Genomic DNA, 12367 nt, shown 5'->3' on the forward strand with positions numbered 1-12367 from the left:
ACACACACACACACGCACGTACACGTAGGCAGGCAGGGGCCCCTTTGCACCCAAAAGCCTTGATACCTTGCCATTCTCCTGTCCCCTGCTGACACGCTCTTTGTGGTTTGTCCCTAAATGGCCTCGCCTTGAGCCATAGGGGGCCAGGGAGCCTGCAGGGTGACAGCTTTCACTCTTTATTTTTTCGCATTTCTCTCACTCCCTTTACCCCTTGTTATAACGTTCCATTTCTGTTCATCATTTTTATATCTCTCGTCCACTCTGAATTATTTAAGCTCTTGCTCTTTACATTAGGTCTGCTTTTTCTGTAGATTTCTTTCTCTCCCTTTTCATTTTCTCCTTTTTGCATACCTGCTGGTGGGTCAGGGCACATCTCCAACTTTAATATATAGTGATGGTGAATCATTTAGTGTTCCTCCTTATCATCCTCCACAATAGATCCAAGGGGTTGCAGAGGCTGTCAGATTTCAACACAACACACGGCTTGAGCCTTTTACACAGGGTGACTCAGGGTAATGTTGCTACTGGTAACTGAAAGCCTTGCTGAGGCTGTGTCAGCTGCACGGTTTCTCTAAAGGTACCTGAGTGGGTGTTACCAGGTGCACTGTGGGATAAAACTCTTCAGGAAACAGTTCTCTGTTTCAACACAATTACATTAACCTTGTTTCTGTCCTTTAAATACCTTGTTGACTTAATGAGGTTTTCCAAACCTTTTACTGATTTATTTTTAAGCTTACTCATTCATTCCCAATACAGTAATTGTGTAAAAAACTGAATCAAGTAAAAAATGTTTTATACTTATTACACACGGACCTGAACAAATTTCCACTTTCTTTTTGTTTCAGCAATTTAAAAATTAATAATTGATTTGACCTTTATCATCACTACTATATTTGAGTATACCAATGTTGATAAGATATGCAATGTACAGTAGAATAAATATTTTGATCAGGAATACAGATCAATAATCGTCATTTCAAAAAGATTACCAGAGTCTATGCAGAGGTTATCCTGTACATATTTCTTTATATTTTAAATATTAGCTGCTGTATAATAAAAAATCAATAATTCGCCTGTACCTGTTTTCCCACCAACAATGTTAAGCAACCTTGTAAAAGTTCCACCATCCACCAATCTCTGCGAAATATGTTTGTTTTAGTAATTAGATTTTTTTAAATCTTCTGTAGGACTGAATTGCCTTTAGTTAACATTCAAATTCCATTCTTCTTGGGTGAAGCCTGCTGTCTTGAACAGGCATTATTTTATTAGGCATACATTACAATAGGGCGGCTGTGGCTCAGAGGCGCAGATGCGGCGTCCATCCCCAATCGGAAAGTGTTGTTGGCTTCGAGTCCCCGGCTCCTACTGCCACGTGTCGAAGTATCCTTGATCAGTACTGGAAACCCCAAATTGCGCTCCGGTGCACACGCACTTGGTGTGTGAATGTGTATGTATGGTTTAGTTTCTGTTCAGTGGAGTCTCAATCTAAAAACAGCCCAGCCTTCAAAGTAACCAGCACGTAATTGAGATGTGCATGTTAGTAATGATATTACAAAAGTTGGATGGAGGAGTGGGAGAGTGAGGCGCCTGAGTGGATTGTTCACTTGAATGGCGCAGCGTGATGCCACATTATGTGCATCACTTTCAGGATCTAAGAAAAAAGGCATATCAAAGACATTTGGGAGCATGTAATGAGACCAAATTGTGAATAATGTGTCAACGCAGCACATTTCTCACATGGTGTAAACACACATTCAGATAAAGTTTGGTATGAAAGCCACCAGTACCAACAAAACAAAAAAAAAAATCTTATTTTGTTTATACAAAACTTACTTGCTTAACACCTCAGTTCAATAAACATATTGATCGGGGGCATGGGCGTGGTCAGGGAGCAGCCTGTCAATGAGTCTCATGTGGACGGAGTTCTATTTGGGCTCAGTCAAACTGTGTGACTGTAATTATAGAGTGGCTGGGATCTGGCAGGACTTGGGAGTGTTTCAGACATCACCATTTCCTCCCCATCCATCACATTCAGCCAGGCGGAACTAGGCCACAGATGCCCCGCAAAATAATCATTCCCATGCAACTGGCCTGACAGCAGCCCTCATTCAATAACACAGCTGATCAGAAATGATAATAGCAATCATGCCACTGCATATCTTAGAGGCTGCAGTCTAGTTGTGTGTGTGTGTGTGTGTGGTGTGTGTGTGTGTGTGTGTGTGTGTGTGTGTGTGTTCTTGCTGCCGAAGGTGGGAGATGAGGCATAGCTTTCAGAATATGTGAATTTACAAGATACTATGAGCATGTGTCTCAAAGCTTGTAAGGGAATGTGAGTAAATGTAGCTGCAGTTATTGTTAAAAGCAAACCAACTGTTGCTTTATATGACATGTCCGTTCTATCAACTTCAAGGAACAGACCCAAAGGTTGAAATGCAAATATCCTCATTAAGTCAGAGGGATTCGAAACAGCCTTTGGAAGAAAAAAAAAGCTATCTGGCTTGTGATTACCTTCGGCGGTGAGCTTTGCAAAATGAGAAGAGCATCTTTCAGCAGGGGCATAAAGAGTTCAATCCCTATCTCAGCTTTTCATGTCCAGCTATAATCCACAGTCCTTCTGAGACCTTGGCCTTTACAAATCTGTCAATGTGAATTTCACCTGCATGTGTGCCATTCCTTTTTCTTTTCTTCTCTCTTTTTATCAAAAGCCAGCTCTTTAAATTCTGATTTATTCATGCCTAATTATTAAAAAAATGGATTCTATGAAGGTATACTTTCCCTGCCTGAGTACAGTGTTGTGTTGTCATGAATAACAAATAGGCTCATTATTGAAATGTCCATCCTAAGCCTGTAGAATGAAAACCAATCTCCTGCTTGCCTCCGCCCACATATTTTAGTCATGCAATGATAGATTAACAGACAACTCTTAGTAGGTAGAAAGTACTCACAAATGTGCCAGCCAATCCTCTTGGGGTCAGATGTAAACGCAAGACCGTAGCCATACTGTTGGCAGAAACACTACATAAAACGCAATCTAGTCCCAGAATCCTTTTGGGAACATAAAGAAATGAAGCCTCTCCTACTGGCAGTGTTCCTTTGAAGGGTATGCTCAAAGTAGAGTGCTTTAACTGAAAAGGGCACAAAAAATCCAGTTGTAAACTGCATCAGCAGAGCATAGTCAGGGACAAAGTCAAGGGAAACACGGTGGTGGTGGTGGAGCGGTTACATTTGGCCAATGCTGTCTACTATTTAATAAAACCTCTTGCCTTGGGTGCTGCTGTAAAAGCCCATCATCAGACTGAATAATGGGAGTTTTGACTCCCGTTCAAGAAACAGTTGCCAGACACTCATCGACTATTTGCAGTGGCATTTTGTAGACCTTTCTAGGCTGTGGAGCTTTACTTTTTTACCATGGAAATGATCTGAGCTGTTCATCATCCATCTGTGTTCAGTATGTCTGAGCATGTAGCTGTATTAACTGGTGCTGATGGATTTGAAAAGCATTTTGTGAGTGTGACTCCACTGAGACTCAGACAGCGGGCTGGAGGTTAAAGATTAGCCCAGTAGATGGTTCTCTATTCAAGTCTTCATCTTGTGTGAATTGACTAAAGTTGAATAATAAGCTAAAAGTAGTCAAGACCCGTCTTTATGTGTGTGTAGTCAAGCCCGAGCCACAACCAGACCTATTGCTGTGTTTTTGGCTTTTTATGATTGAGGGTAGAGTTGCAGTACATCTGAAAAGAAGTCGTGTTGATGATACTTTCTTCCGAATTTCATTTTGTGGCAACCATTGGCCCTGTTCCACTAAATAGTCACTGGAAAAATGGAACTCATCACTAAATCAGGAAATAACGGTCCTTCTTGCGCACTCTTGTTTGTGTTTCCACAGCATCGGAAGAACCCAGAAGATTACGTAAATTAACCATAATGGAAAGCAACAGTTTTTCCGGAGACACATTTTCTTCATGTGACAAGTCAACAACACAGAGTCACTGTTGTTCTTTGTTATCTACTGCTGTGTAACTCTTTGGAAAGTAGTCCTGCAGAGGTAGTTGGAGAGACTGAAAACACACAAAAAAAGAAATTCTCATTCATATTTATAATATTGATACTACTGGCAACCCCTGGTGAGGACTGTGTGAATGCTGTAAACAAGTTGCAGTAGACTTGTGTTTGACCAATCAGCATTGGTCAGCTTAGCAAAAATTTGCCACGATATGTCCTTGGCCATTAGAAAGTACAACCCCCAGGGCAGGAACTTTGGAAGACAGGAAGTTCATCCCAGGAACTACATTGGTAGTTGTACATTACATTTAGATAAAGGTTCCTTAATTTGAAAAGCAAGTAAAGTTCATGAGTTCCTAAAAAAGGTTTCTAGGTTCCAGAAATTTTTTTCCTGTGGTAGAAAGGTGCTGTACTACCTTTTATGCTATTGTTATCTGTAGCTCTTGTTATTTCAGTATCCAGCTTGACTGTAATCCTGCAACATGTGTACGGTAGCTCCTGTCCTGTTCCCACCATGCCTGCTCTAAATGACTCATTAGTTCAGCCCATTTCTCCTATTATTGTCCACAGGTGTTACATTCATGTTCTGATAGGTTACTCTCAGCTCTGTGGTTGGGGCTCTGCTTGTCCCCAGCTCACTGTTGGATGCTGTAGTCCTCTATAGAGCAAGACTGTGGCCATCTGAGCTGCTCTGTGTTATTTTAGCCTTTGAAGGTAATGGCAGGAGATCAATGTGATGAATGGCCTTTATGAGGGCAGAGTATCGATGGCTTGATGGCAGCGGGCTGAGGCTGTGGGAAGGGGAACATCAGCCTGAATTTATTACCACCTCCTACCCCCCCTTCTCCTTGATTCCTCTCTACTCCTGTATTTTTCATTTATCCATCACTCAGTCTCTTTCTTTCCTCCGCCCTCTCTTCTCCAGCTCAGCTAGCTGTGACTGGTCATTAACACAAACATTAAGCGCTCTGTGAATCCATAGCTCCTCCATCTCCTCACTGCTGCCCATAAAACAGAGCAGCCATAATGACACACACAATGGGCACACTTGACAATCAGGGGCAGGGGAAGAGTGTCTCCTATATTACTGGCAAAAGCAAAGCTATTAGAGTGGAGCCAATGGGTACATTTGGTTGGCGTAAAAATTAGTGTTGTGCAAAGAGGCTCTCAATATTTGTCTGGTGTTTCATCAGCAAGAACGTTTGTGTTCAGTGAGATTGGTAATGATAAACTATAGATAAAGTGATGCAGAAATGTGTACATTAAAACTAATTGAGAGAGAGCTCAGTTTATAGGGACATATAAAATACTCTACAAAGTAATGTTGGTCCTCCATGTCACTGCACACTAAAGCTTCTACCCATTGTATCTTTTTTGTTTATGTGAACTTCAATTTCATCAAGATCCACATTCTTTACTGCTCTTCCTGCTTTCTTACCTTACTGCTACAAGAGACCATCATCTCTTATCACATGAACTTATGGGAAATGTACAGCAAGGTCGGGTAGTACAAAAGAGTGGATGCACTTAGGATTATAAAGATAATCACACTACAGTCTCAACCTTGTTCACCTTGAGCTGATATGAATGATACATGCCTGGAACATACATCTGCGCTTAAATGTATAATGCATGGACTAAATATACACAGTGGAGGACTAACAGTGTTATTTTATACACAAATCCTTGAAGAGGAAATGGATGGAGGGACCAGGGAATTCCATTATCAGTAAGGTGACAGGTGATGATGCCTTCTCTTTTCTCTCTTCTCTGGCAAGGTCAGGGAGATGTCACCGAGCAGCGCAGGAGATAGATTTGATTTAAATGATGTAAAAGGTCTCGGGAAGAGCAAAGACATAGAAATAGGAGACACATGGAGAGTATTGATGTGACGGTAGGGCATGTGCTTCTTACATAGATAGTGTCCGTGCCTCTTAAATGCATGTGTCACATTTATTTTAATGTTGTTAGAACTGAGCAAATGACAATGATGCTAAAGAATGGATTCCAATGATAATATTCGGGGTAATCAAATGTTTTGGACCTACAGAAGCAGAAATGTGGTGTGTAGCCTCAAGCTTTTCAGCAGCAAAACAACAGCCAGCAAATCAATATGTGGTCGGTAAACCATCAAATTATAAACAGCACGTTCTCTGAGCGCACACACACGCAGACGTGAACAGCAGATGAATACAATGCGCTGAAAGGATATGAGGAAACTATGTCGCAAAGTTTGATTTCTGCTAAGAAACTGATCCACCTGTAATAGTTTTGTTTGTCTTTGACACAATGGTGACACTAAATATCTACCAAGGAGGGAAAAAAAATTGTAGTTCATTATTATATGAGCCAATGAATTTCTGGACAGATTTCAGACGGGCATTATCAGAGATGCCTCAGGCCTCTCTCTGGCGTGAAAGATGGTGGTCATTTGGCTAGACGAGGGGCAGTGAGGACCCCCTCCTAGACTGGAGCAGACGGGTGCAGAGGAGCCTAGGGCTGGCTGTATTAATGAACAGGCAGTGCTGAAAGGGACAGGTTCCTGTAATGCTGATGAATGGTCATTACAGAGCAGAGACGAGAGAAGAGAGCAGAAGGGGAAGAGAGGAGAGGGAGAGGGAGAGGAGAGTACAGCGAAGTGGGCACAGAGGGAGCAGCGGTGAAAAAAGGGTTTAATTTGCACCTCAGTTTTCGGTAAACTCATTTATCATGTCAGCAGTGTCACTGTCCCCCACGTGTCTTCTCACCCCTCCCTTTCCTTGCCCCTACCTGACCCAAACCTTCTTGCTTTTCTCCAGATACTGCTTTGTATTCCCTCGACCAAATAGTTTTACCATCTTCATTGTTTTTGTATATTTTCGAACCTGCAATTTGGTGGCTCACATGATTTTATGGATTCATCTAACAAGATTTTGGAATCATTTCCATCATTGGACCAGTTGCTGGGGCTCTGTGTGGAGAGCTGATGTCTTCTCCTCTCCATTAGGCCTGATTGAGCAGCTGGGGCTTTAAAGGTCAGAAGAAGGAGGAAGCACCAGGAGATATATGCACACAAGAAACATGAACTGACTGGAGGCCCACTCACTCCACTATAGACCTCATTAACTCCTCCTCGCCTACAGCTGTTTGGATCATTGGTGGGGTGGGATTTTGGAGAAATAAATCTGTGAGCCAAGCTGTTGGTTCCAATAGGAGTAAAAAGAATGGTATTATTACAGACAGTAGAAGTCATCTGAGAGGAAAAATTTCTAAAACAGTTTTAAATTCTTTGTGACTGTTGCAATGCATGTTGCCTTTATATTTTGCTCTTTTACTCTTGCTGTATAACACACACTTTATAAAAATAGCACTACAAACTGAAATATATTTAGAATATTAGTAGATTGTCTGTCATGACCATCTTTCGAGCAGCTGGACAGTTACTCTGAAATTTTCATCTGAAAGCAAGTTCCTTTTACTTCAATGATTTCTCTTCCCGATTATAAGTGTTTCCAGCGAAAAGTTAATGGCACATTTTCATTATGATTTGGTGGATTAATAACCCAAGAGGCTTCTGATGCTCATCCAACATACTTTCTGGGTCACACCTGCAAGAAACGGCCTGCAGTGTATTTCAGTTTGGTCTGCACGAAAATGCCTTTTTCCATCAGACCGGCTCTTGGCTGCCATGTCTGTTTAATTGTAATTCAATAGTGCATAAGTTTGAATTTGTTGCACACCATATTTTATAATGCGTCAACTGAATGCCCAGCCACGCTCGGCATAGATGGCAAATAGCAGCGCATCCAAAGTAATTACTGGGTTTGTGCTTATGCAGTGACAATACACATACTATAAATGTTGAGTGTATTCAGAGAACAAGAAAGCAAAGTGGTATTTTTTCTGTTGCTGCACTTAAGGAATTGTTTATAATTCAGAAAAGAAAGACATTTGTGTATTATTAATGGATAAATAAAACCCAAAGCTTTATGAGCTGATTCCTTTCTGTTGATCCAGGAGGTAGACTCAAATTTTGTGCTTTGGGGAGATTACTGATATGTGTACAAATTCTTTGTGGCTCAGCCAGTATTAGCATTTTCATTCAGAGAAAGCTCCACAGATATATCACCAATAATTAACTAATCATTTATGTGCACACTTCTCTCTCTTTGTCTTTTTTGTAGTGGGAGGAGGTGAGTGGCTATGATGAAAACCTCAACACCATCAGGACCTACCAGGTGTGTAATGTCTTTGAGCCCAGTCAAAACAACTGGCTCCTCACCACCTTCATTGATCGGCGTGGAGCACAGCGCATCTATGTGGAGATTCGATTCACCGTGCGCGACTGCAGCTCCATCCCAAACGTCCCTGGCTCATGCAAGGAGACGTTTAACCTCTACTACTATGAAACTGATGCTGTCATTGCCACGAAAGGCACTGCCTTCTGGATGGAGGCCCCTTACCTCAAGGTGGACACCATTGCTGCAGATGAAAGCTTTTCGCAGGTGGACTTTGGTGGACGCCTGATGAAGGTCAACACAGAAGTGCGGAGCTTTGGCCCATTGTCTAAAAATGGCTTCTACCTTGCCTTCCAGGACTATGGTGCCTGTATGTCTCTGCTGTCAGTCAGGGTGTTTTATAAGAAGTGCCCAAGTGTGGTCCAGAACTTTGCAATCTTTCCAGAGACCATGACAGGGGCTGAGAGCACTTCCCTGGTCATTGCCAGAGGAATCTGCATCCCTAACTCAGAGGAAGTAGATGTCCCTATAAAGCTCTACTGCAATGGGGACGGAGAGTGGATGGTTCCTATCGGCAGCTGCACATGCAAGGCTGGATTTGAACCTGACAATGGCAACGTATGTCGAGGTAAGTCAATAATGCTAGATTTTTCATAAAGATCCTATAGATTCTATTTGAAAATGTAACCTCTTCTAGTTGCAAACATCCTACTTTCAAATTCTTTCAGTTCATCATTCACTCTCTTTTAAAATGATGGACTACACATAATAGAACAAATCACTTGAGTGAAGACAGGCGACATGAATTTGTTCTATTTTAAGCTTGCATATAACAAGGCATCAGTGTACCTTTGATCACAGATTTTCCGCTTCATTGGAACGGCTGAATTGATTGTGTTTCATGCGTTTTGCTGAGCATGATGTGTCGTACTTCTTTCTTGATCACATCCACCTCCGGTGTACTAGAAAGGCCCATTAGCATTGATTCTTAATCTGTAGCGAATGCCAGCCTTCTGTGCAGCCTACTTTACAGATGGCGAGAGGTTTGATTCTGCCTCAGTGTGATGTGCAGAAGACTAAGTTCTAAGGAATAGATAATAATGCATACATAAAGATGAGGTTAATCTGGGTTTTCAGTTCAAGCTATCACTTTCTCTCTCTTTCTGTCTGTCCTCTGATGCACCTTTACTCTCTGCACCCCGTTATTCTCACACACTCAAACACACGTACAAAGAGAGAATTTGCTGAAGGTGTCTGATGATAATATGAGTGGCTTGGGGCTCTCAGTATGGCGCAGTATTGGTTGGCCTGCCTCTGGAGGTTAGCTGGAGAGTGTGTGGAGCCCAGATAAGATTGATTGACGCACATCTGCTCTGATCAATAAACAGATATGAGAGTGCCACATATCTACAAAGCTCAGTGTGTGACTGTGTCTACTGTATCCTTCTCGCATTGCTTTATGTCCTACGCAAAACACACCCACACACTAACACACACACACACACACACACACACACACACACACAGAGTCCTTGGCTAAGGTGGAATGACTTTCAAATGAAAATGACAAGGCAAAGTTGGTGGCCGTTAGTTTGCTCATTACTGGAAGTTATCATTTTACATCAATTTTCTTCATCTCATTTCATCAAAACTGTATTTTACATTGTTCACAGGTCATTTAATTTTGCATGACTTTCTATGATCATTGTATTTTGCTTCAGTGCAAAGTCAATTTAATTCACATATTTTTTAAAGGAACTTTGTTGCCTAACCCATACCTATAAAAAAATATTTCAGTGTATTATGTGCAACTAATAATTTACAGATAAAAGGAACATGAGTAGTGTGATATTCTAAACAACCTCAGAATCATTATGTCTAATAGAAAGTTTCAAACTGATGAAAAAAATAGCTGAATATGTGGCAGCATTTTGAGCTAAACAAGATCCTGTAATGATATAAATATAATATATATAATATTTTTTGTGCTTTTGATACACTATTGAAAATAGTTTATAATTCAAGCAACCTCCAAGTTAGAAGATCCACTTAACCAACTTGTTTTAAATAAATCTGTGCCTTTGTTCCTAGTTGTCATTTATACATTACAGTAGATATTTATATACCTTTTTGGTAGTATGTTATGTCAGGTACAGTGTGTTTAACTTTGAAATACTGTAACTTAGATGATTTCCTTTTTTATCCTTAATGTACTTTTATGTAATAAAATCACCCTCAGTTTCCTTGAAGATTCCTTTATGACTGAAGATACGTAATAAATAAATAATTTAGACTAGTTTTACTTTGTGGCTATATATTGTCAGAGTCATTAGTGTATATGAAATATTTTTGTTTCAAGGTTAAACATGTTAGGCATAGTTCAGTTTGGGGATTTTATAGCAAAGGTGCCAAATAACCTTGCCTGTCCTCTAATGCAAACAAACCTCCAGGCATTAATGTATGAATATTCTTTGTCCTGCAAACTTATTTGATGCTGATCCATAATTTTTTTGTCCATCTTTTCTCCCCAGAATTTCCTTTTTTCTGCCATTATTTACCTCAACCTCATACACACGCACAGCAGTAATTGGAGCCTAAGGTATCCTCGTGTGTAGGAGGCTTGTTTTGGCTTGTGTTAGTGGGGGGCATTGGCACTGCTGTAAACACCACAAACACACACAGGCACATGCACATACACACAGTCCCCCGGTAGGCACTGTGCGCTACAAAGTCGCTTTGAACAGTGGAGGAGACGTATATTTCCACTAATTCCCACAATCCCTCTGACTTCCTCCTGTAAGTACCCACAGCAAGTAGACTTCCTGCTGTGTTAAGTTTGACATGTCTCTCTCTGACTGAAATGTAGCATTATGGGAGTTATGAAAAACAGCCTGTGGAGGGAGGGAGTTGTTTGTGTGTAGCCGTAGAAAGTAATATAAACCTGTAAAATGTTGTGTAGTGTTGACCTTAAGCCTCAAGATACAAACACAAACTTGGGCACAAGCATGCATGCATAGAGAAACATCATCGTTATCAGTAGTAGTAGTAGTTTAAAGAGAAAAAGAATATGTTGCCATTTCTGTCTCTCATAACTAGCTGACTCTCTGGAGACTTGTATGGAATCTGTTCCCCTCTCATTTCCACTGAAAGGCCCCTCCAATAAGAGCAATCTCAACCTTTTATTTTCCACGCAGTCTCTTTTCATGGGCTTGCAATCCATTATTTAAACAAGGAAATCTAACCTTAAAGTGCTTGTGGAAGCTGAGTAGAATGGGCAACCAATCAATTGGGGTTTGGTGCAATAACATGGCCTCAGCATTGGGTCTGAAGTAATTGCCCATTAGAGATGAAGTAACAGGGACAGGAACAAAAAGAATATGAGAACATGCAGTTTCATGCTGAAATAATGCTCTTCATTGAGAGCAACATGAGAAGGAAAGGTATTACATAGGAAAGGGAAGTCACTGTGGTGCTTCAAAGCAGTGGGAAATCAAAAAATAAAAATAAATTGCTTCTGTTTTGAGCTATGCTAAACAGTCTGATATTGTGATACTGGCAAGCTATATGTTATGGGAAAAATAAAGTGCATACACCAATCTCTGCCCACTCAACAATATGTGTAAATTGTCATTTTTTCTGTATTTGTGAATAGTTGGTGTGGGACCGTAAACATTATGCATTAAAATTAATTTAACTGGCTTAACCCAGCTAATGACAAAATAATCTGTCTCACTTGAAATTAAACTGCCTGAGGACAATATTGTGTACACACTAATGCACACTAACATAAAATGACAAAAGCAAAACACAACATCTATCTACCATATATGGCATAACAAAACTTACAGTTGCTGTGCCAGTCACATACATTAATTCATTTTGCACAAATCCCTACTTTTTGATATGTTTATTTCTGCATAGTAATATTATCTGAAAGGTGTTGTTTTTAAGTGACAAATGAATGATTTTTTACTTGTTGGAATATAGAAGTCATTCTTCATGACAGAGAAAATAACCCCCTAATTGCTACTGGGTGTCCTTGTGCGTGTGCGTGTGTGTATGAGAGAGCGAGAGCCTCCCTGTGTACTTGATTGAACTTTCTCTAATCTATATGTTTTAATTAGTGACAGGTAGCATGGTGTCTCTCT

General features: G+C 40.6%; 1 protein-coding gene across 1 annotated transcript in view; it reads left to right on the forward strand.

The window, feature by feature from the left end:
- LOC118334507 (ephrin type-B receptor 1-B-like) overlaps positions 1-12367 on the forward strand; it is a gene marked incomplete in the record, with an annotated part of 144761 nt that overhangs the window by 51261 nt on the left and 81133 nt on the right. Inside the window, 1 exon segment of the mRNA XM_035670429.1 lies at positions 8166-8847. Coding sequence (XP_035526322.1) covers positions 8166-8847 — 682 coding nt within the window.

The sequence above is a fragment of the Morone saxatilis genome, unplaced genomic scaffold (genome assembly GCF_004916995.1).
Source record: "Morone saxatilis isolate NCDOM2014 unplaced genomic scaffold, NCSU_SB_2.0 Contig23, whole genome shotgun sequence".
Classification (NCBI taxonomy): domain Eukaryota; kingdom Metazoa; phylum Chordata; class Actinopteri; family Moronidae; genus Morone; species Morone saxatilis.